Source organism: Ruditapes philippinarum, unplaced genomic scaffold (assembly GCF_026571515.1).
Source record: "Ruditapes philippinarum isolate M1 unplaced genomic scaffold, ASM2657151v2 ctg1989_1_1_1_1, whole genome shotgun sequence".
NCBI lineage: Eukaryota > Metazoa > Mollusca > Bivalvia > Venerida > Veneridae > Ruditapes > Ruditapes philippinarum.
In genome coordinates, this window is record NW_026861408.1 from 275,919 (window position 1) to 303,711 (window position 27,793).

Consider the following 27,793-nt stretch of genomic DNA (forward strand, 5'->3'; position numbering starts at 1 on the left):
TTGAAATAATTCAACAAATCTAGCAGAATAAATCACAAGGGAATGTGGAAGAGAGGGAGTCCCGTAAATGATAGGCTCGTAAATGTTGAAAATTTCTGTTTGACAAGGGAATTTTATGAGAAATTGTGGAATGGTTTACTTGAATGACAGAATATAAGCTAGACAAATATCCGCTCTACATATCTGAAGTATTATAACATTGAAATAATTGAAAATATATTGCAAAACGCATGGTATTGATGAGCCTCGTAAATGGTTTTCTAAAAATTACGCTTGTAAAATCCAAATTAACGTTTTTTTAACGATTTATTTTCGTTATATCAAAAACAGTTTTATATGTTAAAATCTGCAATAGAATAACGGAAATAAGCTTTGTTTACTGTTAACCACGACTTTCTGAACGAAGATACGTGCAATGAAACATATTTCGATTTAGTTGAAGACATGCTGTTTTTCGTACCCCTTTCTTGCAAAAGCGATTGTCACTAGCAAAATCAAACCGATAGGCTAGTAAACTTGCGCTCAAATTAAATCTTTGATGTAGTACCAATTGTTAAAACATTTTACAAGAATGTTCGGGCTTATATATCTTCACAAATTTTCATAGAACATTGAAGACATGGAATGTCGTACTTAAGTGAGAATGGGTGTCCAACGGATGTTAAAATGTCGATTAGCAGGCTGACGGACGCACGAACAATGTACACCATCCTGTTAATGTAACTTCGAGTTACACATAAAAATGAAAATTTGAGATATTGATTAAGATGCATGTACAATGTATTTTATATGTGAATATAAAAGCGATAATATTTTCATTTAAAGAAGGAAACACGTGAAGATACTGCATTGTACAAAAAAAACCATATCGATCTTATTTACCAAACTTCATCGAGTATATCCAGTAACGCAGGAATGTGAAAATAGCAGGCATTGTGCAAAAATAACGTCGAATTTGTGCATATCTATGACGGAAACAAACGACTTAACAATCAAACTGAAAGAAATAATTTAGCGCATACGGCTGCTAAGAGATCGTATTTTAACCAGCATTATACCAGAGACAATCTCATAATATGTACATGTATATGTCTCTGATTAATGATTATACATATTTACCAATCGGAACGGACCGCATATTTAAACTTTTTTTTTAAAGATTATTTGTGAGAAATGACGATCTGGCTACCGTTCGGGCGGCGACTTTTGTGTTCCGTGGTTGTTTATAAGTGCAATAAAAGTTGCTTTCGATTTTCGGTGTTCCTAACTTACTCACTGAATTACTAGTGTCATATTATTTTGAAAGGAAGCAGATAAAATGTGAATGCGATTCAAACAGCTTTTATGAGGTAACCAGCGTTGCCTCGGTGCATCGTTCACAAAATCAGCGGTACCTCATAAAAAAGAGCTTTTATCACATTTTATGTGCAAATATCAGTTAATTTGGAACGAGTAATTTGGCAAATGTCGTATATGTATACTGGATAAAAAAAAACAAAGTTTAAAAGATATAAATATATATGCGTCATTATATAAATAAATATCGAAGAAACACAAAAGTTGCCTTCAGTACGGTATAGCCAGGTCACCATTCTCAAAAATGATCCTGAAAAGTAAAAAAAAAATACTGAAATATTTTAATGAGGTTTAAAATATGATGTTTTAGCAGCCGTACACACTAAATCCTTTCTTTTCAATTTTACATACATTGTATATATATATAATGTACTTGCAAAATGTATTGACCGTCGGCATGGACATAGATTTGCATAATTCAATGTTACTATTGCACAATTAACGCGTTATTTTCACATTCCAGCTTTTCTGGATATATATACACGATAATTTACATTATTTCCATTATCTTTAACATCGCGTTCAGTACACGGTTTAAAATTGCACACGACACCTTTACTAAAAAAAAAAGAAAAAAAAAAAGAAAACGAAAACAAAATACAGAAAAAGAGGTCAACAATTTATTACATGTTTATTTCACAGCTTTGCAACCACAGCAGACGTAACAACAAATTTACAAGTATTCAATAATGGGCGCCAGTGCCAACCTGGCTTTTCAGCCCTTTCCGTCAATCTTCGGATGAATAATAGCCGAGGATGTTCCGATTGCGCCAGTGCTAAACAAGAAAACCGGAACATAATGTGTATCTGTATAAGGTAACCGCGGCAAGAATTGTTTGATCAATTACTTTGCAATATTTTGCAAAATAAAGTAAAGTTCCCAACAAAATGGTAATCTCTGAGACGCACGTTCCAGCGTGCAGTTTATATAAATAGTTTTCATTGATGTTGCTTTCTGATATTGTAACAGAAAATATAATTATTGTACAAAAGAATTGCAATCGTAAAAATGTCCCCAATATGAGAAAACATTGCTATGAAAATTGTAATCAAATCAGAGAGCACGAGACTTGTGTTTATGAGGGTGATAGCACACAAGCAATTGGAATGACGTCCCTTATAACGTAGCCTCACAAATATACGGATGTTTCGAAAGTGATCGATCTCCCCAGCTTACATAAATTTCGTACTTCCCTGGATGCGCAACTTCGTAGGAAATTTCATACAAGTTGTCGCCCGTGTATATAACAGACGTTTCCGTGACTGAATAAGATCGAGGTCCGGATATAGTTACCGCTAATGAACCGGGAGTAGGGTTTTCAACCCAGACCTGGAATCAAGAATAAATATACTAGAATATGTAAATAAAAACAAAATAAACACCGTCAAAAAATGACAAAAAATGTTCATAAATTTATTACATTTAACGGTTTTAAACGATTAAAAGCTTTAAGGTTTATGAGGCATATCATTGGGGATGGGGTTGGAGTATTTTGTAAGAATTTAGGTGGGATTTAGGTCAACGTCACTATTTATACTACCTGAAATGAGTTAGTTCCCCCAACCGTGCCATACCGAAGTCCCGCCCCCGCAAGACGGAATATCGTCTGCTCACCGGTATTTGTCCCCAAAGAAATGACGTCACCTAACATCGCGACATTGTTAGGTTCCACGTCATCGTGTAAATGTGAATGGTCAAAACTTGAAAACATGTCGAAATATGTTGACGATCTAATAGTACCGTCAAGTGTTGAGTGAACAGAAACGTTGTTGATAGGTTCTTTTAGACTTTTTTCAAATTTATCAATTTCAAAGTTAGAAAACCCATCAACAATTGCTTGTTCTTCTTTGGTTTCTTTTGTTCCTCTATCTCTTTGAGTGTCATTTATTTCGTCGCAAGACAGTCCGCTTAAATCACTGTCAATAAAATCGTTGTCGTCTTGTGACTCAACATTTTCATCGCTAATTGATATGACGACATTTTCATCTTGCCAATGTGTTATCTTTGCTGCCGGTGTTTCCTCGGACATATCATCGGATGTTTCATCCGTGGGGCACAGATTTTGAAAAATACCAATCTGTGATAAAAAGTCGTTTCTTGATGACTTTGAAACACCAAATCCACAATAGTTGCTGTCAACGCTGGTAAGAGTGCCAACCTGATTTTTCCACATCTTAGTGGTATATCGTGTGGGACATTTTTCAACAGTCCCCTCATTGAAATCAACAGGTTCGGTACCTGCAGTTGATTTATCGTTTTCTTTAGAGTTCAAGGATTGGTCCGTTGATTTTTCATCCTGCAACTTTGCTTTTGAAAATTTATGTTTACGCGACAATATTTCCTTAATTATTTCTTTGAATTCTTTGCGAGCTTCGGAAATTCCATCTTCGTCCTCAGTTTTAGATACCGTCAAGTCAAAGGTAAAATTTTTCCTTTGCAATCGTTTCCTTCTATCGTGTAACTCTGAATCGGACAAGCTAAAAGAATCCTCTCTGTTAATACGCCTATGCCGTCGTTTCGTCTGCTGTTTGTTGGTATCGTTAGGCACGTGCAACTCATCGTCTGCGTCATTTCCGGTTTCTTTATGTTCAAGAGATACACTCTGACTGCTGTTACTATTTACTAAACTCGGCTCAAACGCAATTTGAGGACCGCGATATTGTCGCCTGTAGAGACGAACGTGGCCATTGCCTGTAAAATAACAAACATAAGAAAATTTCTAACCCAAGTTTCAATAAGACATATTAATATTAATAAATATATTCATTTTAAAATATATAACGTAAACAACGGATTTCTAGCGAGTCCAAACAGTGCCTAGGAAATCCATATTGGACTACGTTAAGCCGAATTTTTATTTTTTTAGTCCAAACAATCGGAAACTTGAAAATAAAAACATACTGTATATACAAAATATAGCAGTATGTATCTATATGTTACATATGGCACATTTGTTATGGAAGACTTTATCATCGTTAATCACTTACCAGACAGAACATTTGGCAGACTAAATCGACCATGTCTGTTAAAATTTGCCGGAATCTGGCTGTCGTCGAATCCACTGTCGACCGTTTCCATGGTGTATTGTCGAACAGGAGCCAGTCTGTTTGGACTGTTTAATAAATTGTTCCTCTCAAACCAAGCGTTCACATTTCTAAAGTTTTCATTATTCAACTGTTCCAACTGACCATGTAGTTCAAGGTCACTTGAAACCCTCTTGTTGTTTAATGAAAGATACGGTCGTCTCGGATAATCTCGGTCGTCACGTGGGCTTAATGGAACTTGCAGACGATTGCAGTCTGGTTCTGTGTCATCTTTTGTCATGTTTACGCGCGGATGAATTCTATCCATGCCTTCAACAGGTTTTGATACTAACTTATTAGCTGGACTGGTGACATTACTTTCAGATGGTATCTTTATACTTATCTTGCGTAGAAGCAAGTAAACGCCTTCTAAAAGATCCCATCCCGTTTCTTTGGTGATTTCACTGTGTGACACTTGTGTGAATTTGTCAATTTTAGCCTTTGGTATAACAATAGTTACTTCATTTTTGTTTTCAGTGTTGTTTTCTGCATCAGAATGAACGTAGATACTTCTAAAAGCACGAAACTGACCACTGGTATTAGAACTTGAGCTCTGCAGATCAGAGCTTTTCTTATCATCCGAGGAGTGATCTGTCTTTACCGATGAAGAATCAGCACTGCTCTTTTGACAAAAGATTGTCGTCTGCCGTGTTAAACTGCCGCGTTGACTCAAACCAGAAGGTGTTTCCGGGACTTGGCAATCCGCGATATTTACTTCCTTCTTTGCCGAAATTCCGGCTAATGTACCGGGCAATTTGGCGCATTTTTCATAGTCATTCAGATCTAAAATACCAAAGCTAAATCTTGTATCATTTTCTTTCACCGGTTTCGCTATTTCAGAAATGGTGCCAACTGGTTCACCTTCATTTTGTTGGACTGGACTCGCTTCTTTGTCGTATTCGGGCACAGGGATAGCACAATCAACATTCTGACACGTATTCAAAAATTCGTTTAAACTTTTAGGTTCATCGAAATCTTTATCCATACCTTCAAAACTTTTAATCGAATTTATCTTCTGAAGACTTTTAATGAGACCTTTGATCGAATCTTCACTGGTAAGATCTCGTTTCCAATACTTGCGCATGATCGGAAGTGACTGAGACGCTCGCAGCTTTATTTTCCCCGGAAGTGCTTGATCACCAAAATCTTCGCTAAACGCTTCACTGTCCAAGGAAGTGCTGGTTTGATTTACGGCTTTTTCACTGATGTACATGCACGCCTTCTTCAAACTGCTAGAGTGAAGTAACTTGAGATTTGGACTCGATGGTTCTGCTTGCAATGAAATACAAAAGATATTAATAATAATTTCCATTAATTCAAAAAATGTAAATTTAAGTTGATTGCACGAATGTAAGACAGTGTTTATATGAAATTCATTTTGATCTTATTTTCCACTAAGAATGAAAATCAAAACTGAAATATTTTTCAGACCTAAAAATAAAAAGTACAAAACAGCATGTTACATATATTCATGTATATCAGACTAGTGCTATTTTAGCAAAAAATCAGCACAAGTACTATTGTGCTGAAACGGAATTATAACTGAACATACCACACTCATCATTATTTTGCTTATCTTCAGAGGAAAACTCGGAGCTCGTGTCGGAAAGGTCACACGTTGCCATGGATACCATACCCCGGCGAAGTTTGTATATTGGTCCATCTGATGTTGTTCTTTTAGCGACAGCTTTGTAAGGATGGTGTATCGAAGTTGTCCTTGAAAAGAGATTAAATCATTTTTGTCATTTTTGTTTTTTATTTAGTATCTTGGGGCCTAGGACTTAGCTGTTTTGTTTACTTAAATACATGTTTTACTTACACATCATTTGAATCTATATTTTGTTTTTGCTTTACTCGCAAAAGAATTATTAAGTACCAGTTTGTTACAAGTTATGTGACGGACAAACGTACAGACAGACAGACAGACGACGGGGAAATGATCCTTAAATTGTATGTTGCTGCCTCTCTAGCTGTACATAGCAGGCGACACAAAAAGTGTCACGCAATTTAGAATAAAAGCTTACGTCAAAACTTAGCTATACAAATAATCAGAATGTAATTGGGAAAAAACCATCAAGAAGGAATGTCCGAACATCAAATATGATATTGAATACTTACCTTTTTAAAGCTGAACGCTTTGCAACTCTGTCGGCGTTATATACACCTTGTTCAAAAAGCGTCAACTTTTGATCTGGCGCATGCTCCGTGATATTATTCACTTCCGGTCGTTTTTCATTGGTCGGACTGCTCTGATCATCACGGTCATCCAGACGATTGAATTCATCCAGTTCTGTACATTTATACTTTATAATTTGCGGTGATTCTGTAGGTGACCGGTCTTTGCTTCCAGCATGGTCACTGTCTTTAGAACCTTGTCGCTCCTCTGGCACAGTGTTTAATACTGAAGAATGGGACTTTCCAATCGAAGAAGTTTGTGTATTTGTCACCGTTTCGTCTTTTTCATTTCGGTGGTGCCTGGAATATACAAAGAAGAAGATTTGTCGCATTAATGAGTTTCTTTTCTTTCTTTTGTTTGTTTGTTTCTTTGTTTAAATCTTTCATGTCGCCTTTCCAGTAAAAAGAAATCAATGAAATAAAAGTAATATGTATAAATCAGTATTTGTCATGTATGGACCTGCATATAAGATTAAATCGAAGATGAAAATAGCATGTCTTGAGCTTAAATAAGTTGTTTGATATCAGCTAGAATGCATGCTAATTAAATATATATTGATTTCAGCTTAACACGTGCACTATATTAGAAAACGTATCGTAGATAAAATAAAATTAGTGAGACTGATTTATTCTGTTTCTATAACGGTGCATTGTCATTTGTGATTTAACCTTTAGGTACCGATGCCTTGTGCTAATCAATGATAAAAATCGTATGGCACAATGAGATATTTCGGATCTTACTGTCATACTCCTGTAAAGATTTTGGGTGAAATAAGAGGTATTCTAAAATTACTTAATAAGAATTAAAATTCGGAACATCTCGTCTATTGTCCAGGCCCCTAAGTTTTATATTCACGACTGCTGTCAATTTATGAAGATATTTCACTTCTTTCTCTAAAAAAGGAAGTTTGCTGTTTCATAAATTCGTTATAAATGTCTTTGACAGGTTACATGGACGTATATCAACGGTTGTTTGCAATATAACCCTCGCCTAGCGGCTGTGGTTATATTTACAAACAATCTTTTATATAGGGGCATATATAACCCATAAAAAAAATATTTGCAACTGATAAATTATGTAATGATACCGGATATATTCTTCATATCCCACGTCCCACACTCCCCTACCACAACTAACTAAACATAAACTAAACAAAACAAACGACAACAAAACAAAAGGAACAAAGGACAACGAAACAAACAACAAAACAAAACAAAACAAAAGTTTTCCTTGTTATATACAACAATATATACCTCACATCTTCGTCAGAATTATCCGTAATACTTGATTGTCGAGATAGTGAAGGCGATATCGCCTCTTCAATTACAATATCTTCACCATTTCTAGTTATAATCCGTCTTAAAACCCTTCGTCTGGTGACAGTGAGTTGTCGCCCCTGAAAATTATTTCAATTAAGTTATCTCATCATTATAGTTATCTCATCATTATAGTTATCTCATCATTATAGTTATCTCACGAATTTTGTATATACTTCTTTCCATTTTTCTATCATGACGAAACAATACAATCATATATCGTTATTTCTAACTTTAGGTGCATTAAGGTGTAAATACAATACAACATGGGCATATACTTTATCCAGATACAACAAGACTTGACAAACTCCCGGTAGCACTTGGTATTAGTGGGGAGTCAATAATAGAAAATTTCACGTAGCTGCATTATAGTCCTCATACATGCTTTGTTTCATTTACATAAAAAAGTTTCATTCTAAAATGATATACATCTACATGTATTCATTTATTGATTTTAGAGATCAGTAAAATATATTTAATCTTCAGAAACAAGTGTATGGAAAATGTAAACAGGTCTGTTTCACGGATTATATAAGACTAAATATTTACCTGAGTTATTTTGACAGAACGTATTTATCACGAATAATGAGACTGATTGTCTCCGTCACGAAAAGTATGACTGAATGCCTTTATCACGAAAAGTAAGAACAAATGTCTACGTCACAAAATATCAGTCGGAATGTCTACGTCTTGTTAAAGAGTTATAGACCCTTTCATTTAAGACCGTATTCAAGTTGTCGCCCTTGGATGACGTCATTGGGGGATACGGTGGACAATGCCGATACGATTAAGTACAATAATAGAGATATAAAGATCTTAATCCTTTCTCTTATAAGATTGGCAGATTGAAATTGCCAAAATTTTGTGTAATTGAATAAAGGATATACATAAAAAGGATGGTGAAATGAAATAAATATGTTTACTATAATTTGTTTTAATAGTAGACCATATTCCTGGGTAACTGCATGATCATGATTACCATTTTCGTTAAAGATTCTTAATAATAAAATTTTACCAGGCGGTTAAATCGTACTAACTTGCTTATACCAGAGATATAGATAATGTATCTATGTCTCTGCTAATATACAATACCCAAAAAGTATTTTCAGTTCAAAAATGTAAGGATTCTGTATTTCGAAAAACGGCTGCGTAATAATTAATTGCAGATACTGGTTTATTAAAAATTATTTTGATTTAACATTACTAAGACAAAGAGAAGAAAACAATATAAATCTATGTAATTTCAAAAAAAAAATGTTAAAGGCATAAAAAGTAAAAATTCTTTTGAATGTACATGACTGTATACTATTTGTGTCCGCAAAAAATGCCACTCTCGGAAAAAATCGACATCACACCAATATATTTAAGCTGTAAAGTAATTATTTTCAACTTGAAACCTTTTAATTCATACTCTGCTTATTAAATATAAAAAAAAACAACAAAAAAAAAAACCAAATTGTGAAACACATTCACAGAAATTCGTTATTAAAACTGAATTATAATTTTAACGTATTTTTTTTGACCTGTGCCAGTTGGTAGGACTCTGGACTCGAGTATCAAATCAGTAAGGCCATGACCAATAAAGTCCCTAGGATGATCCATAACCAAAAATTCGGACCATAAATATTTTTGACAACTAACAAAAGTGACGTAATCTGATGTAATGTTATAACTCTAAAAAAATGCACCCTGGTGATTTATGATATCACAGCCAAGTGCCGCTTGTATATACAACATATGCACCCTGTTAATTAATATGTTACGGCCCAGGGGTCAGTATCTCGAAGCTATCGTTAGCATAACGACTGTCGTAAGCCTCTCGTTAAGGTTTTTACTGGTATCTCGAAACATCTCGTAATTAACGAATAATCGTTAAAATGCCCAATTATTAACGGTTTGCGTTGAAGGTGTCGTATAGCTCTCGTTCTATCACTTTGGCACAAAAGGAAGAATACTTCGAATTTAAAATACACAAAAAAATAGAGAATTATATCACCTTATTGATAAAATGATGAACCTACATAAATATGATATTTTATTTCCTTTTCTCACATATCAAACATATGTAAGAGCTCTTTTAGTTTACATGAAGATGTATATTTAAATGCAGATGAAAAAAAATCATATAATAACTGAAACATCGAAAGGAATAAACTCTGAATGTGTAATTTTGCACAAGACAATATAAATAAATATTTGCATGTACATAATGTTAAAAATGTAACAAAATTCAGTACTTTTTACAGAATTATATTTCGAAAAGTTACCTGTGATGTAATTGATTTAATGACATGAACAAAAATGCATTACGTTACGCTAGGCAAAAATCAGTACAACAGATAGGCATGAAATATATGAAATTTTGTTTGTTTAACGTAACAGATTGAAAAATTTTGCTCTTGCCAAACACCAGCGTTAAATATTTTTACTTGCTATATTTTAAATTTGTAATACATAATACTTTCTTAATCCTTTGTTAAAGACAAAATGAAAATTTATCCATAAAATTAACAGAAGGTTTATATAAAAATCTGGAAACAAAATGATCCCTCGCGAAGCATTAATCACAACAAAATTACAAGAGAACTGCTGACTCGGTTTGATTGAGTCTGTACATGAGGGATAATGAATACGTGCAACATCCCTCACGTCCCCTAGCACCGGCTTGAGCGGTACTCAATTCTCAAACACTTAATAGTGCTGGCATCAATGATCCCGAAGGACCAGAAAAATATAACAACACTGAAGTGAAACATAGTGAAATCCACTGAAAATAATATTTTTTTAATATTAGACAGGTTGCGTGACCTTATATAAACGGTTGTTTGTAAATATAACCCGAGCCGTCAGGCGAGGTTTATATTGCAACAACCGTTTTTATACGGCCATATAACTTGTCAGGAATATTTATAACGAATTTATAAAGCTTCGAAATCGGAAGTTTCTTTTAAAGAGTAAAATTTAAGATTTCCAGCTCGTGAAAATATATGGAAATTTATCATGTTTCGTGAACATATTCTATATTTCACTCAAACGAAAAACATCTTAATATTTCTTTTAAAACTTAACCCATTCTCGCTGTCGTCGTTGTATCATCATCATTTATCATAGAAATAATCATTGTCACCGGTATATCACGATCGTTTTTTAACTTACATAAGAAAAAAGAATTCTAGATTAATTATGGTGAGATAAAGCGTTTACATTGTATACTAAGCCGAGTTATGGACTAACTTGAATCTTAATTTATTGTCCTGATATGTGTTTTTAAATGTTTGTTTGTTTCAATTTACGCCTTTTCCCAACAGTATTTCAGTCATATAGGCGGGTAGTTTCCTAACCATCGTTCCTGGAGAGTTACACCAGTACTAGACTACCTTCCTCCGCGCTAAACTACCAAAGCATCTCCCGGGGATCGAACCTACGCCAGAGAGGTAACTGGATTAGAAGTCATCGACTTTAACCCCACGACCACGGAGGTGTTTTTAAATAAACAGACTGCTAGTATTCAAAATAGACATTATGACGACTGAATGTTTGCTATTTACATTCATTTAGATATTTGCAATTCAAATATTTCATCCATGAAAGCAACATTTTTCAAGTTTGAATCTTGAGAGTATACTTACACCATGAAACATGTTAATTTCTGTAGCCTGAAAAAAATGAGGGAGAGTATTGAGAAGAAGCTCGGCCAGAATATTTGTTTTGACTTAGTAAAATGTTTAAAATGTCTAATTTCCACTTGCAGCCTTTACTGCACAATCGTCAGTCTACAGTCGTTTTCCCTCAGTTACTAGTCTTGCTGTTTCTATTTTAAGTTTTTACCTTTCAATAGTAATCACGTCAGTTTCATAGGAATTTTAAACATTTGCAATTTTTCTTGGTTTACGTTTTGTTACGACCATTCCTTCCTGCTTTAACACACTGTTCGCGGTATTCAAATGTTTACATAATTCAATCGTTAATAACTAACGAGTAAGGAACGAACGATTGCTTAACTATCGCTTTCGAGATACCCGCGCTAGTCTCTCGTTAACCAACCTTCCGTCAATCGTTAGTACGTTCGTAAACGCAAATATAACGATAGCTTCGAGATACTAACCCCAGTGTCGCTTAAATATACACATCTATTTATCTATGAAATAAGTTACTTGGAGAAGGTCTTTAAAGAATAGATTTTTATTATCAAAATTATCTTATTATCGTCTGTTGCGAATCTAATATTATAAAAGTCAATGCCACATGGTTTTCTTTCTTTATATTTATAAAATTATATCCTTCACTGCATGGTTCTTTGAAATATTTTTCATACGGCATAATGAAGTATTGACAGAATGCATTCTGCTTTTGTTCTATTAAAGCTTGAAAAACAATCGTTAAAAGACATTGGCAATCTTATTTTCAGGTTTGTCACAAATACGCCGGAATTTTTTAAATGATAGAAAATAACACAGAAAACTAGAAAATGGCCATTTAAATTTATAATAGGCAATTTCAGTGTGTATGGGTGTTTATAAACTATTAAAATTTGATTTAGTTCCTGGCATTAGAATAAATCTAGAGCCAATAGATATATTCACTTTGAAATTTCGCTGTTTCACTCCGTAGCGAGAATTAATCTCAATCTTTGTTTTTGTATTTTTTTCTATTGTCTTGATATTAAATTTATGTATGCATGCGTAAATTTTTACATGTTATAATCATAACTGAACGATCAGTATTTACGTATTTAACTTTTCGATAAGCTATCTTTCTATGCGGCATGCATAGTTTTATCCCCCATTTACGTCACATCCGGTAAGGGAAGTAACTCTTCACTGACTGTTATCGCTTAAATGAAAGGGTCTATAAGACTGGACCTACGGTATACGTCATGAATAATAAGGCTAAATATCTACGTCAAGAACAATGATACTGAATGTCTACATCACGAATAATGAGCACGAATGTCTACGTCAAAGACAATGAGACTTAATGTTTACATCACGAAAAATATGAGACAAAATTTCTTCATCACAAATAATAAATCTGAATATCTACATCACGAATAATAATTTTGAATATCTACGGCACGAATGATTTACATGTACTTTACGTCACGATTAATGCGACAGAATGTCTTTCCACAAATAACGAGACTGAACGTCTATGTCATAAAAAGTGAAACAGAATGTTTTCGTCACGAATGATATGGCCAAGAATTATTACGTCAGGTATAATGAGGGTGAATGTCTACCTCACTTATAATGAGATTGAATGCTGCATGAATGCTCCGTCACATTTTAACGGGACCTAATGTTTATGTTACATTAAATGGGACAGAATGTCTACGACACTAATAAACATACTTAATCTTCATGTCACGAATAATGGGAAACAATATCTACGTCACTAATAATGATACTGAATGTCTACGTCACAAATAATGAAATTGAATGTCTACGTCACGAATAACGAGACTGAATGTCTACGTCACGAATAACGAGACTGGATGTCTACGTCACGAATAATGAGACTGGATGTCTACGTCACAAATAATGATAAAAAATATCTACGCCATTAATAATTAGACGTAAGTTACCTTGCTGTAAGCCTTTGCTTTAGCCATCGCTGAAAGGGATCGGTTAGCTTCGTGTCCATTATGCGACACGAACTCTTCAGGGACATCTGGATGGTCTAGGGCGTCGGCACTGTGGCTTGAGAACGACAGTGAGTCATAAATGACTCGTTTCTCCTGGGCACCTTTCAAGTTTTTCGTAGAGACGTTCGATGCTTTATATACCTAAAATATGAAACATGCATTTGATGCAATGACTTCCGAATTACATCATTATTACATACTGCAATGGTACTCAGAATGCAAAAACATGCAAGTGGAATTGTTTTCATTGTTGAATGTATATGTTATATTGTCATGTAATATTATATGAGCCGCGTCACGACAAAAACCAACATAGTGCGTTTGCAACCAGCATGGATCCAGACCAGCCTGCGCATCCGCGCAGTCTGATCAGGATCCATGATGTTCGCTATCAGTTTCTCTACATGTAATAGGGTTGGTAAGCGAACAGCATGGATCCTGATCAGACTGCGCGGATGCGCAGGCTGGTCTGGATTCATGCTGGTCGCAAACCCATTATGTTGGTTTTGTCGTGACACGGCTCATATCATTTATGTTTGTATGTTAACGTGAACTTCGTTACAGTAGACACTTCTCAAAAATAACACAATTGTTCGTCTTGCCATGCCTTTTGCAAAACTGTTTTGTCGAGTTTTGTGCAAATTAAGGTCAAGACTGACTACCTTTATTCTGAAGGGACTATTTTCTACGTGGTGGTTTTGCCACTTTACAGCCACTGCATGCATTCCCGCCATCCGCGGCACAAACGTCACGTAAAAAGTTCCCTCTTCTCCGCACTGAATATCAAAATAAATGGGCTCGGTGGTTTCAGCGTCGTAACGAGCGGGGATCTTTTTCCTCACAAATGTATTACCTGCAGATTAACGAATAACACGGTAAATGACCATGGCCAAGAATAAGTGATATTTTATTTTATTTTGAGTAGTTTTGTCTTCAAACTGTATAAGATGTTCACAATAATATGCCATATCTATCTCAACTCTTGGAGCGTGAATATGAATGCCCTTTGAATAACATCGCTGAATATGTACAACGAAACGGTTATATTTTTCATAACTTTACATTTAATTATAACCTAAGCTCAAATCTTATTCACAGACAAATTTTATTAGAATTTAATTGTGGTTGAAAGAATCTTTCATGTTTTTCTCTATAAGCACTTCAGATTCAATGAAAATGTGATTCATTTGGTAGTCTTTGCTGTTCCGCACAAACACCAATGAAACCAGTTTTCAACAATCGGTTATACATCTTTCTCTAGGGCTATCCGAACAACACTATCCGACTAGCGTAAAGAACGCCGGTAGTTCTAAGGCACACCTTGGCTAGTCTGAAACAATGCATATGCAGGAGGGAGGGCACCAATTGTCTTCTTACACCAGGAACTTTATTTGTCGTCGTGCAAGCTTAACAATGATAATAAAAAAAATCCTACCAATCAATCGCTACATTGTAGAAACTTTGTGTTTATATATCTTTATTCATAAAAACATAATACATGTACATGTAATGTCTCTTATAAAAATGGACTATCGGTCGGAGGACTGAATTGGAAAAAAAGAAAAATAAAGAACGATGCATCAAGCTACCAACCTGCACAGTCTTCTAAATATTTGATATTTTCAGACTGAGGAACGTCAAAATCGAAGGATTTGTCCAGTAAAGCTTTTGCCTGGTGGAGTGATACTATCCTCTCGCAACAGAACTCATGATTTGGTCCTCGCACTTCAATAAGAAGGTTGAACACCCCTATTGTATCTGACACAAGCACAGTGAACTTTGACCTTTTATCCACAATGCCGCTCTTCAAACCGGAACCTTTCGCAAAGCACCTTCCGGTTTTAGCAGCAATTAAACTTTCGTGCAGGGACGACCATTTTTCTTTGATGTTTTGTGATGCCCATTTCACCATTGATATGTACTGTATTATTTTGTTTTCTGTAGTCTTATTTGCAATAGCCAGTTCCTCGGCGGATATAAGATCCTGTTTAATATATATCAATAACAAAATAAGTGAAATATAAATTTCTAAATAATGTAAATAAGTATCATTTGATTTCTCTGTCTGTTTTATGTCACTTTATGATTTCTCTATCAGTTATATGTCATTTTATGATTTCTCTGTCTGTTATATGTCACTTAATAATTTCTCTATCAAGTATATGTCATTTTATGATGTCTCTATCTGTTATATGTCACTTTATGATTTCTCTGTCTGTTATATGTCACTTACTAATTTCTCTATCAAGTATATGTCATTTTATGATGTCTCTGTCTGTTATATGTCACTTAATAATTTCTCTATCAAGTATATGTCATTTTATGATGTCTCTGTCTTTTATATGTCACTTAATAATTTCTCTATCAAGTATATGTCATTTTATGATGTCTCTATCTGTTATATGTCACTTAATGATTTCTCTATCAGTTATGCCACTTAATGATTTCTCTATCAGTTACATGTCACTTAATGATTTCTCTATCTGTTATATGTCACTTTATAATTTCTCTGTCTGTTATATGTCACCTTATGATTTCTCTGCCTGTTAAATGACACTCTATAATATCTCTATCTATTATAAGTTTTTATGTTATATCTCACTTTATGATTTCCCTATCAGTTACATGTCACTTAATGATTTCTCTATCTGTTATATGTCACTTTATGATTTCTCTGCCTGTTATATGACACTCTATAATATCTATATCTGTTATAAGTTACTATGATTGTTATATGCCACTTTATATGATTTCTCTTTCTGTTTTAAATCAATTTAAATTAAATGTCACTATTTATATCGTATCATTATAATTTCCAGAAATGTTTTGTATTATAATTTCTATATCTGTTTAATTTGTATTATTATAATGTTTAAGTTAGACGCGACGAATGACGATAGACACTGTGATTTACTAAGACACGACAATTGGAGACATGTGAATTGTAAAGACACGACGAATGGCGTTAACGACAATGTGATTTAGTAAGACACGACGAATGGCGTTAACGACAATGTGATTTAGTAAGACACGACAATTGGAGACAGTGTGTATTGTAAAGACACGACGAATGGCGTTAACGACAATGTGATTTAGTAAGACACGACGAATGGCGTTGACGACAGTGTGATTTAGTAAGACACGACGAATGGCGTTGACGACAATGTGATTTAGTAAGACACGACGAATGGCGTTGACGACAATGTGTTTTAGTAAGACACGACGAATGACGTTGAAGACTATGTGATTTTAGTAAGACACGACGAATGGCGTTGACGACAATGTGATTTAGTAAGACACGACGAATGGCGTTGACTACAATGTGTTTTAGTAAGACACGACGAATGACGTTGAAGACTATGTGATTTTAGTAAGACACGACGAATGGCGTTGACGACAATGTGTTTTAGTAAGACACGACGAATGACGTTAAGAGACTATGTGATTTTAGTAAGACACGACGAATGACGTTGACGACAATGTGTTTTAGTAAGACACGACGAATGACGTTGAAGACAATGTGATTTTAGTAAGACACGGCGAATGGCGTTGACGACAATGTGTTTTAGTAAGACACGACGAATGGCATTGACGACAATGTGTTTTAGTAAGACACGACGAATGACGTTGAAGACTATGTGATTTTAGTAAGACACGACGAATGACGTTGAAGACAATGTGTTTTAGTAAGACACGACGAATGACGTTGAAGACTATGTGATTTTAGTAAGACACGACGAATGGCGTTGACGACAATGTGTTTTAGTAAGACACGACGAATGGCATTGACGACAATGTGTTTTAGTAAGACACGACGAATGACGTTGAAGACTATGTGATTTTAGTAAGACACGACGAATGACGTTGAAGACAATATGTTTTACTAAGACACGACGAATGACGTTGAAGACAATGTGTTTTACTATGACACGACGAATGGCATTGACGACAATGTGTTTTAGTAAGACACGACGAATGGCATTGAAGACAATGTGTTTTAGTAAGACACGACGAATGACGTTGAAGACAATGTGATTTAGTAAGACACGACGAATGACGTTGAAGACAATGTGTTTTACTAAGACACGACGAATGGCATTGACGACAATGTGTTTAAGTAAGACACGACGAATGACGTTGAAGACAATGTGTTTTAGTAAGACACGACGAATGACGTTGAAGACAATGTGTTTTACTAAGACACGACGAATGGCATTGACGACAATGTGTTTTAGTAAGACACGACGAATGACGTTGAAGACTATGTGATTTTAGTAAGACACAACGAATGACGTTTGACGACAATGTGTTTTAGTAAGACACGACGAATGACGTTGAAGACTATGTGATTTACTAAGACACGACGAATGGCTTTGACGACAATGTGTTTTAGTAAGACACGACGAATGACGTTGAAGACTATGTGATTTTAGTAAGACACGACGAATGACGTTGAAGACAATGTGTTTTAGTAAGACACGACGAATGACGTTGAAGACAATGTGTTTTACTAAGACACGACGAATGGCATTGACGACAATGTGTTTTAGTAAGACACGACGAATGGCGTTGAAGACAATGTGATTTTAGTAAGCCACGACGAATGGCGTTGACAACAATGTGTTTTAGTAAGACACGACGAATGACGTTGAAGACAATGTGTTTTAGTAAGACACGACGAATGACGTTGAAGACAATGTGTGTTTTAGTAAGACACGACGAATGGCATTGACGACAATGTGATTTAGTAAGACACGACGAATGACGTTAAAGACAATGTGATTTAGTAAGATACGACGAATGGCGTTGAAGACAATGTGTTTTAGTAAGACACGACGAATGACGTTTGAAGACAATGTGTTTTAGTAAGACACGACGAATGGCATTGACGACAATGTGATTTAATAAGACACGACGAATGACGTTAAAGACAATGTGATTTAGTAAGACAAGACGAATGGCATTGACGACAATGTGTTTTAGTAAGACACGACGAATGACGTTGAAGACAATGTGTTTTAGTAAGACACGACGAATGACGTTGAAGACTATGTGATTTTAGTAAGACACGACGAATGACGTTGAAGACTATGTGATTTTAGTAAGACACGACGAATGGCATTGACGACAATGTGTTTTAGTAAGACAAGACGAATGACGTTGAAGACAATGTGTTTTAGTAAGACACGACGAATGACGTTGAAGACTATGTGATTTTAGTAAGACACGACGAATGACGTTGAAGACAATGTGTTTTAGTAAGACACGACGAATGACGTTGAAGACAATGTGTTTTACTAAGACACGACGAATGGCATTGACGACAATGTGTTTTAGTAAGACACGACGAATGACGTTGAAGACTATGTGATTTTAGTAAGACACGACGAATGGCGTTGACGACAATGTGTTTTAGTAAGACACGACGAATGACGTTGAAGACAATGTGTTTTAGAAAGACACGGACGAATGGCGTTGAAGACAATGTGTTTTAGTAAGACACGACGAATGGCATTGACGACAATGTGATTTAGTAAGACACGACGAATGACGTTAAAGACAATGTGATTCAGTAAGATTCGACGAATGGCGTTGAAGACAATGTGTTTTAGTAAGACACGACGAATGACGTTGACGACAATGTGTTTTACTAAGACACGACGAATGGCGTTGAAAGACAAAGTGATTTAGTGAGACACGACGAATGGCGTTAAGGACAATGTGATTCAGAAAGACACGACAATTTGCGTTGAAGACAATGTGATTTAGTAAGACACGACGAATGACGTTGAAGACAATGTGATTTAGTAAGACACGACAATTGGCGTTGAAGACAATGTGATTTAATAAGACACGACGAATGGCGTTAACGACAATGTGATTTAGTAAAACAGGACGAATGGCGTTGACGACAATGTGTTTTAGTAAGACACGACGAATGGCGTTGAAAACAATGTGTTTTGGTAAGGCACGTCGAATGACGTTGAAGACAAATTGATTTAATAAGACACGACGAATGGCGTTAACGACACAGTGATTTAGCAAGACACGACGAATGGCGTTGAAGACAATGTGATTTCGTAAGACGCGACAAATATCGTTGAAGACATATTTAGTGTCAAGCTTTATTTAGCCTTATTATCATTCACTTTATTACACTATGAAGTGCTATGAAAAATAGAAGTCGACTATGGACGGAATTCGATATAGTATCAACTTTTGTTCTTCTACAGCGTTTTCACTGGATGGCAAATAAAGTTGGACACTAATGAAACGATACAGAAGATGATTAAACCTAATACATGTAATAATTTATTATGGCCGGGTGTACCTTAAAATTCGATACATTTGATATGAAGAGAAAGCACCAATAATGATAAAGGTTGCATTAAGATATCTGAATAGATGGTGCACATTGATCAAGGATAGCTTTGTAATTACACGTGCGAACCTTTTATTTCATTTGTGTCACTGTCAACCTTTTCTGGTGTAATATATTATATATACGACTCATCACACAATACTGAGGTTTTTCATCCAGTGCCATATCATACACGGACAAAGAGAAACCTCAACAATGCTGAAGTTTTATGTTCGCTTCTGATGTTACTTAGCAACGCCTAGTGTTATTTTACAATCCATAGAAATTTAACAAGAAATATAATCCAGGATAATAATATATACATTTTTAAATACCGAAACTTAATACATCTTCTGCATTGTTATTATCGTGAAGTAAATCACTGTGGCAACCAGATGACATTTTATTGTTAGAAAGTAACTTACTCGTAAAATTGAAAAATTTTATGTTTATTATATTCTACGGAAGCATAAACAAGCCTCCTCTTGACAACCAATTTTCATGAAGAATTATGACGGTTTTAAACGCTTTTACTGAGAAAAATAACGCGATTCGACAGGTATAAATTCTAGAATTCTCCGGTAACAATTTATTCAAAACCATACTATTGCACCATTATCATATGCAAAATCTTAAAAAGTTATCATTGTATGGCCGTGCGTAAGTGGTTTTATCACATAAACCGCGGCGCAGGAGTGTAATAAAGCCATTTAATAAAAACGATATTACACTAGTGTAATAACACTTTGACGTGACGTCATTTGCGCTATATAGTCATAGCGTTATTAAAAGCGCGCTAATGTGAGCGTTACAATATAGGCGCGTCGTTGAAAAATTACTCATTTTTACAGTTTATTGTTCTTATTTTATATTATGTGATAAATAGAATATTATATTCGTGTAAATTCAATACTAAATTTATTGAACTCGTTGAATAAAACAATATTATGCTCGCCAGAGGCTCGCATAATATGATTTTATTCAACTCGTTCAATAAATTTAGTATTAAACTACACTCATTCAATATCCTCTATATATGCTTATATAACGCAGAATGTAAAGTGGGGTTCAGATGGCAAAGAAGCGTTTATAAACGGTCATACAACTAAACGAAATGTTTTAAAAATAACAATAGTATACATTGTATTATGTACATGTAATTGTAGTTCATGTATATGTCGAAATAATGGAATTCACGACTATATAATTTGTAAGACACGACGAATGGCGTTAACGATAATGTGTTTTAGAAATACACAGCGAATGGCGTTGAGGACAATATGATTTGGTAAGCCACGACGAATGGCGTTGACGCTAATGTAATTTAGTAAACACGCCAAATGGCGTTGACGACACTGTGATTTAAAAAGACACGGCAAATGGCGTTGACGCTAATGTAATTTTGTAAACACGCCCAATGGCGATGACGACACTGTGATTTAGTAAGACACAAAGAATGGCGTTGATGACAATGTGATTTATGAAGACACGACGAATGAATGTCAAAACAATGTGATATAGTAAGACATTTAGTAATGGCCTTTACGACTCTATTTTTATGTGACACACGGCGAATGGCGTCATGACGACTTACAAGATGGTTGACGTATTTAAATCATTAACACGACAAAAAAACGAAACATATCATTATTTTACGAAGTTCTATTGATTGTGTAGTCAGATCGGCAAATACGTGTGTTCCATGAACAGTGTTAAAGTAACTACAGGTCATTTGGTAATTGGAAAGTAATTTACTCGTGATAATATACATTGTTATATCTAAATTATCAGTTCATTGAAGCAATGTATGAGTACATGTATCTCTATTAACCTTCACTTATTACCGCTGAAGTTACTTTGTTTGCAAAAAAAAACAAAAACAACAACAACAACAACAACAAAAAAACCCCAAAAAACAACAACATATTTTGTTCGGTATGGTGTGGGTGGGATGTGGGTAGGTAGGTAACTCAAAGGTTCTGACAGCCTTTAATGAGGCTAGATTCAAGTTCAAAATGTATTCTAAATCTGATATACATATACAGTAAAACCTGTGAACAAAGTCCTATCAAGGGAGAGATCGAACACGGTCTTTATAGACAAGTGGACTTTATTAAGAGGTTAATTTGTTCTTCTTAATCAATAAAGGATTGTCAGAGAGTGACTTTTATTAACAGGGTGGTCTTTATTCGTAGATGGTCTTTAACACAGGTTTCACTGTATAATCATTTATGATAATTTTATTGATGTGAGTCTGTCACTGCTTTAATTATAAGCATTATTAATTGATCATTCAATGTTTTGGTGAAACTACTAGTATTAGGTTTATGGTTATGATATTAAAGAAACTAATTTCTAAGAATAAAAAAAAATCTTTTCTTGAAAATATAATCCTGTAATTTCTCCATGAGACGTTAGAATAGTGTAGTTTTTATTCATCAAAGCTTCACATATTAAGATGAATACATAAAATCTTAAAGAATCTTTCTTTTGCATAATTTGTTAAATATGACTGATAAAAATGATATCAATATTTTAACACTAAATTTCTTCCCCGTTAGTTACGTACGAAATAAGTGCTATTTCAGCATATTTGTTCTGCATATTTGGACATGTTCAAACTATTTTTGTGTATAGTTCATGTTACAAGCCACTGTGGTTTAATACCACACAGTCTGTAGGCGGCAACTGAAACTACCCGAGCGACCAGTGCAGACCAAAATCAGCCCGGCACATCGGTGCAGTCTCATCATGGTCTGCACTGTAAATAATGAAATGGTCTTGTCCAGATTTAAACATAGACAAGTTCATTTAAGATATTAGGTATGGTAAGAATTTTACATTTTTTTAACTCTATAAAATTTGTTTACATGTTAAAACTATCTTTGAATTAATTTAAAGGGTATAAATCTATATTTTATGAAATATTTAAATAAAATTTATCAACAGTAAAACTATTTTGATTCCATTATTATACGGTTGATTCCCGAAAAAGTTGTAACATAGAATGCCTGTTATTTAATTACGTATATAAACAGAATAAAATGTTTCGCAACAAAATATTATTTTGCTATTTTAAGTAAGGTTCTATCCGTTTAGCAATGATTTTGTGCATGCGCCATTCGCTTTTAAGGCAATAAATTACCATATTTATTTTATACAAGCATTTTGGAAGTATATATACCTTCTTAAATTCAAACAATAATTTTTGTATCAGATATACACTTTAAATACACATGAAACAAAAAGCTTGTTGCTTTAAATTGCAGTAAGTAATTTACCATAGGTACATAGAGGTATTTGTTGGCCAACTTTAGACCTAGTCGGCAGTTCTTCACTCTGTTATGTCCCGACAGGAGATGGTAACTTGGACAAACACCCGGGCATATCGACTCGAGGAGAGCACACAGGGCGGTGCCATCTTGCCAGCTGGTGCAGAAATCGTGCACGACAACGTGAGACCTAAGTCGGCTATGGACCCAGTTCAGTAAACGCTGTCGTCGTCGGTAATCTATGAAACAAAATATGAAACGTGTTGTTTCGGACAAAAATAACGTTCGGATGAAAAATAACGTTAATGAACCGTAAGCAAAACAATGGCATAGCAATAATGTCAAAGGGCTTGGTTCACTTATTGTCTAATTCCTTTTTTTCCCCAAAATTTTAGAAAACTTTTATCGGGTAAATGAACCAAACCCTTCACGAAATATATACAATTAAAATTGGAATTTGCGTATTCTTTAACGAAGATTTTAATTATTCCATGAAATTTGCATATTATGCCAATGCTTATGTTTGTTTGTTTGTTTTTTTGACAAAAAGAGTAAATGTATCATGGTTTACCGCTGAGCAGGAGGTCAAGCATTCGTTCGCCAAACTTTGGTTTGATCATAATCTCGCCATAGTTCTCTACAAAATACAGCCGACGATGCCGCCGGGAAAGGACCTTAAGTGGATTATGGTCCCAAATATAGTGCGCGTACTGGCACAGGCACTCGAACACGGTCTTCAGTGTCATCCATACCAGGCGAATCCTTAACTCTAGAAAGAGAAGAAAAATGGTTAAGTGTTTTTTATTCGGCTTATGAATATACTTGTCAATTCATTTTTTTACCTGCATCGGATACAATACACACGTTTTCTGAGAATGAAAAATAATCCATTATCATGCATGTATTTATTTCACTTCAAATATTTATAGGGGTGGTTAATCTTGTTGACTTCAAACTACTTGCCCCTTCCTGCCATGAGTTTATATTCTCTTATGTGAGGAAGCATCCAGCTATCTTACGGAAAGTCGGTGGCTCTACACTGGTGTCTTTTCGTGCCTAGAATAATGCACGGAGGGGTGCATGAGGTCTTCCTCCAAGAAGTATTGTGGAACTTAAAGGTATACTAGTAGTATTTTTTACTCCCAAATCAACAAAACTGTTTACTGATTCCCCTTTCTGATAGGAATACTTTTTTTTCAAAGACTTAACTGTTAGTGCTTATGCATCAAACTCATTACGGCAAAGCTTCCAGAGGCGGCTTCGATCTAAACAGCTCCTGATTTCAAAACAACTAATCGTCGTCTCAAACTGAAAACTTTTGGTTCTGGTGATGAAATAATCACAGTATTGTAACGACGTTGGCAGTACGTCATAATACTGATAATGAGGAAAATAATATGCAAACACTAACGTTTGCGAATTAACATAAGGGAATGTTGACACAAACCCCACTTTCCGGTGCGACAGGGTGTGTGTGCCTTAAAACGTTACATTTGATGGCAGCGGTAGGATGAAGACAACTGTCAGACTGGAGTTGCCGTATCCTATGATTTCCCTGGCCAATTGAGTCTCGTCCTCTCAGAGGGGAAAGTAATGTATCTACGTTGCATGGTAGTACGTCATAATACTGATAATGAGCATAATAATATGCAAAAACTAACGTTGGTGAATTAACGTAAGGGAATGTTTCCCAAGGACAAAAACCACTCTCGGTGGTGAGCTAGCTTTTCACCGTCAGGGTTTGTGTGCCTGAAAACGTTACAGTATAGCCTATGCAGAGCCTCACTCAAAGACAAATATTTTAGTTGTTGCTAAGAGATGTTGCACTTCTATGAATGGTTACTTTGGCAAGATACACTTCATTAGCTGTAGAGGTATTTGCTCTGCAGGGGACCGGTCTGTGCAGAGGGCCGGTATGTAGAGGTAACACTGTAATTGTATGAAATTCTTACCCGCTTTTGTCTGACGATAGACTGGTACCTTCTTTCCGTTTTTATGGACAACCATCTTGTTGCTAGAGCGTCATTAGCTTATCCCTGAAACCAAAACACGTTTTCATAAAATATCAAACTCCTCACAGTAATTACCTCCCTTGCTAGATTGTATTGATAAGGGGAGATCACTGCGTATGAGATTGATAAAATACATCTGTATCAAATATGTATAGCGGTCTGATATTTATAAATTTCTACGTCATAACAAATATATTCCATTAGAGACGATAAATTATTTAGCAAACAATACGAAATTCCCGTTACTTTATTTTTCAGAATGTTAATTAACCGTCCGAATCAATAATGTAAGCAACCTTTATTTCAAAATATGTAAAAAATAAATTGGAAAATAAGATAATATATAAGATAATAAGCATTAAAAGATTGGCCAGGAGGTCTTTATAATGCTTTTTCATCGTCTAAGTATAGGTAAGCATTTACAAAATAAAATTGGCCAATTTAATTTAGTGTTTGAAATTAGTTCATTTGTTTGAAATTATTTTTTTTATATATAAAATTGTCGATTTACAAGACTGATAAAAAATTTAGGCGATTAACCTAAGTAGATATGCTATGATTGGTTTGAAATGTTGGAATTCTTTCGGGCAAAATAATTTCAAACACTAATGAATTTTGATTCCTGAACAGGAACATCACTCCATCAGTTTTGTATGTCTTTTTCGGTACAATTAAGTTGTTTTTCTTTTTACTTAGCGGGGAGGAAAGTTTTCAAAGATTCTGTAATTGATATAACTTTTGGAGCTTATGTAGACTTCACGAGTTCCTGTAACATCTTACATACGTAACATGTATATGTGAAATTTTTCAACGTAAAATTGGAACTCGACAAGAAATGTCTTTTTATTTAATGGAGTTTAGTTAATTAAATTTATTATTAACTTTGCTTTCATATTGTATTTTGTTTTCAGAAACCATCTTTTTAGAGTCCAATTTTATGTTCGGCTTCTGACTTAAAATCCAGTTTTGAAGAAAAATTACAAATTCACTGCAATCGTATATAAACCTTTTTCATTGGCTAATCTGTTTCTTTGTTATAATTATGCAGTTAATCACAATAATTGAGCAAGTTAAAATACAAAGTCGCTATCATAATTTATACGCGTCGGATTTTTCAAAGTTCGATTTCAATAATCAAAATATCGTCCATTTAAGAAACGATAATGCCATTGGATTTAGCTATATCAATCGCGAAATTGTACATTTGCAGTCAATGTTAATCGTATCGTCAAAGTATCTTATATTGCAAAAAATATGGTACTTTAACGTGGTGATTAGATTTATTACAGATAATAGCATATTTGTCACTGGTTTCCGGTTTTCGAATGTTTTTCATTGCGTCTAAGTTACTATGTTAAGATGTAAAATACAAATTAGAGCATTTATTTACGGTAAATAGTTCATAGAAATTCAATTATTTGTTTCTGAATACAAACTATCGATTTTTGTAGGGGCAAGACTGTAATATATAAGATTAGAATTAGCACCTAAAGAATATCGCCTCTTTGGTAAAAGAAATTCTTTAACGAACTTTTCTAAATATATATAGAAAATTCCGTCCTTTAACGTTTTTGAACTCCTCCATCAGTTGTCATTTATTTTAGTACTCCAATACTCTTTTGTACCTTCCTCCCGTTAGCGGACTGGAAATAGTTTTTCAAGATTTGTGTACCATTCGATAAAGATCTTGACAAAAAGAGCAGTGTAAAATGTCAGATCATTTTCTCATTCAAATTTTCCATGATAATCATTCTTACATAGCAAAATGTAATAAAATTGAAAGTTTTTCAACGCTAAAAAATAACAAAGAATCGTTTTTTTTTATTTATTTTTTATTTAATTTTATGTTTTACTATTTTTTGCATAGTTTTTTTTCTGTTTTAAATGCCTCGATTTGTCTATGAAAGAGTTCTAAACTTTATATGTTCGGCTTCTGGAGCTCCAGTTGAAGAAAATGTAGAAAATGGTCACAAATCATATTAAACCTTTTTGTCTATAATGCTAACATAAATCCTAGATTTTTTTTGTTATGAAATTAATGGCAGTGTATTCACACAATACTTGTACACTACCTTATATATAATACAAAGAGTCAATATCCAGTATTTGCGGCAGTACGGAAGATTTTTTCCCAAAGAAATTCAAATAAAATCCAGAAATACTAAATCCGTATCACATATAGATGAATAATAATGTCTCATTATTAGTATATCCAAATCTGCAAATTGTACATTTGCGCTCATGCTTACTCTGATCGTCCTTTAAATATCTAATTACGGAATAAAAACGGATCGACTCTTACGTACAGGTGTTAGATTTATCGACATTATGCTTTTGTCAACTGGTTTGAGTTTCGCCAAAAGATAAATAATTCCATTACCTTCAATAATAACTCCAATTTACAGATTTATTGTAAATATCAATTAAACTGAGAATATATGTTCCGAATAGTTATTATAGGCATTTCCCCATTATTATTTGCAGCATTGTCATGCATGCCACCACGCCTGGATCGATTTATTCTCAGAGTTACCTGTGCGCATGAGCAGTGGATACTGTGGTAACGGTTATA

The 27,793-nt window shown here is 34.5% G+C and overlaps 1 protein-coding gene across 1 annotated transcript; it reads right to left on the reverse strand.

Moving 5' to 3' along the window:
* Positions 1-1,962: 1,962 nt before the first annotated feature.
* Positions 1,963-27,793, reverse strand: LOC132715537 (uncharacterized). The gene is made up of 13 exons (XM_060698550.1): positions 27,602-27,793; positions 25,162-25,245; positions 23,781-23,978; positions 23,219-23,448; positions 15,170-15,560; positions 14,239-14,429; positions 13,517-13,717; positions 7,870-8,012; positions 6,559-6,915; positions 5,993-6,156; positions 4,345-5,712; positions 2,898-4,048; positions 1,963-2,686 (listed from the first exon to the last, which is right to left on the reverse strand). The coding sequence occupies exons 2-13, from the start codon at positions 25,214-25,216 to the stop codon at positions 2,474-2,476; spliced, it is 4,662 nt and encodes a 1,553-aa protein (XP_060554533.1). The 5' UTR covers positions 25,217-25,245; positions 27,602-27,793; the 3' UTR covers positions 1,963-2,473.

What these genes read in the sequence shown, in the direction of transcription:
- LOC132715537 (XM_060698550.1), bottom strand. Translation starts at nt 25,216, where the DNA reads ATGGTTGTCCATAAAAACGGAAAGAAGGTACCAGTCTATCGTCAGACA. An exon ending in AATACCTCTATGTACCTATG is followed by an intron (nt 15,561 to 23,218) that starts GTAAATTACTTA and finishes TATATTAAACAG; the next exon opens with GATCTTATATCCGCCGAGGA. An exon ending in AATTCTGACGAAGATGTGAG is followed by an intron (nt 6,916 to 7,869) that starts GTATATATTGTT and finishes TGTATATTCCAG; the next exon opens with GCACCACCGAAATGAAAAAG.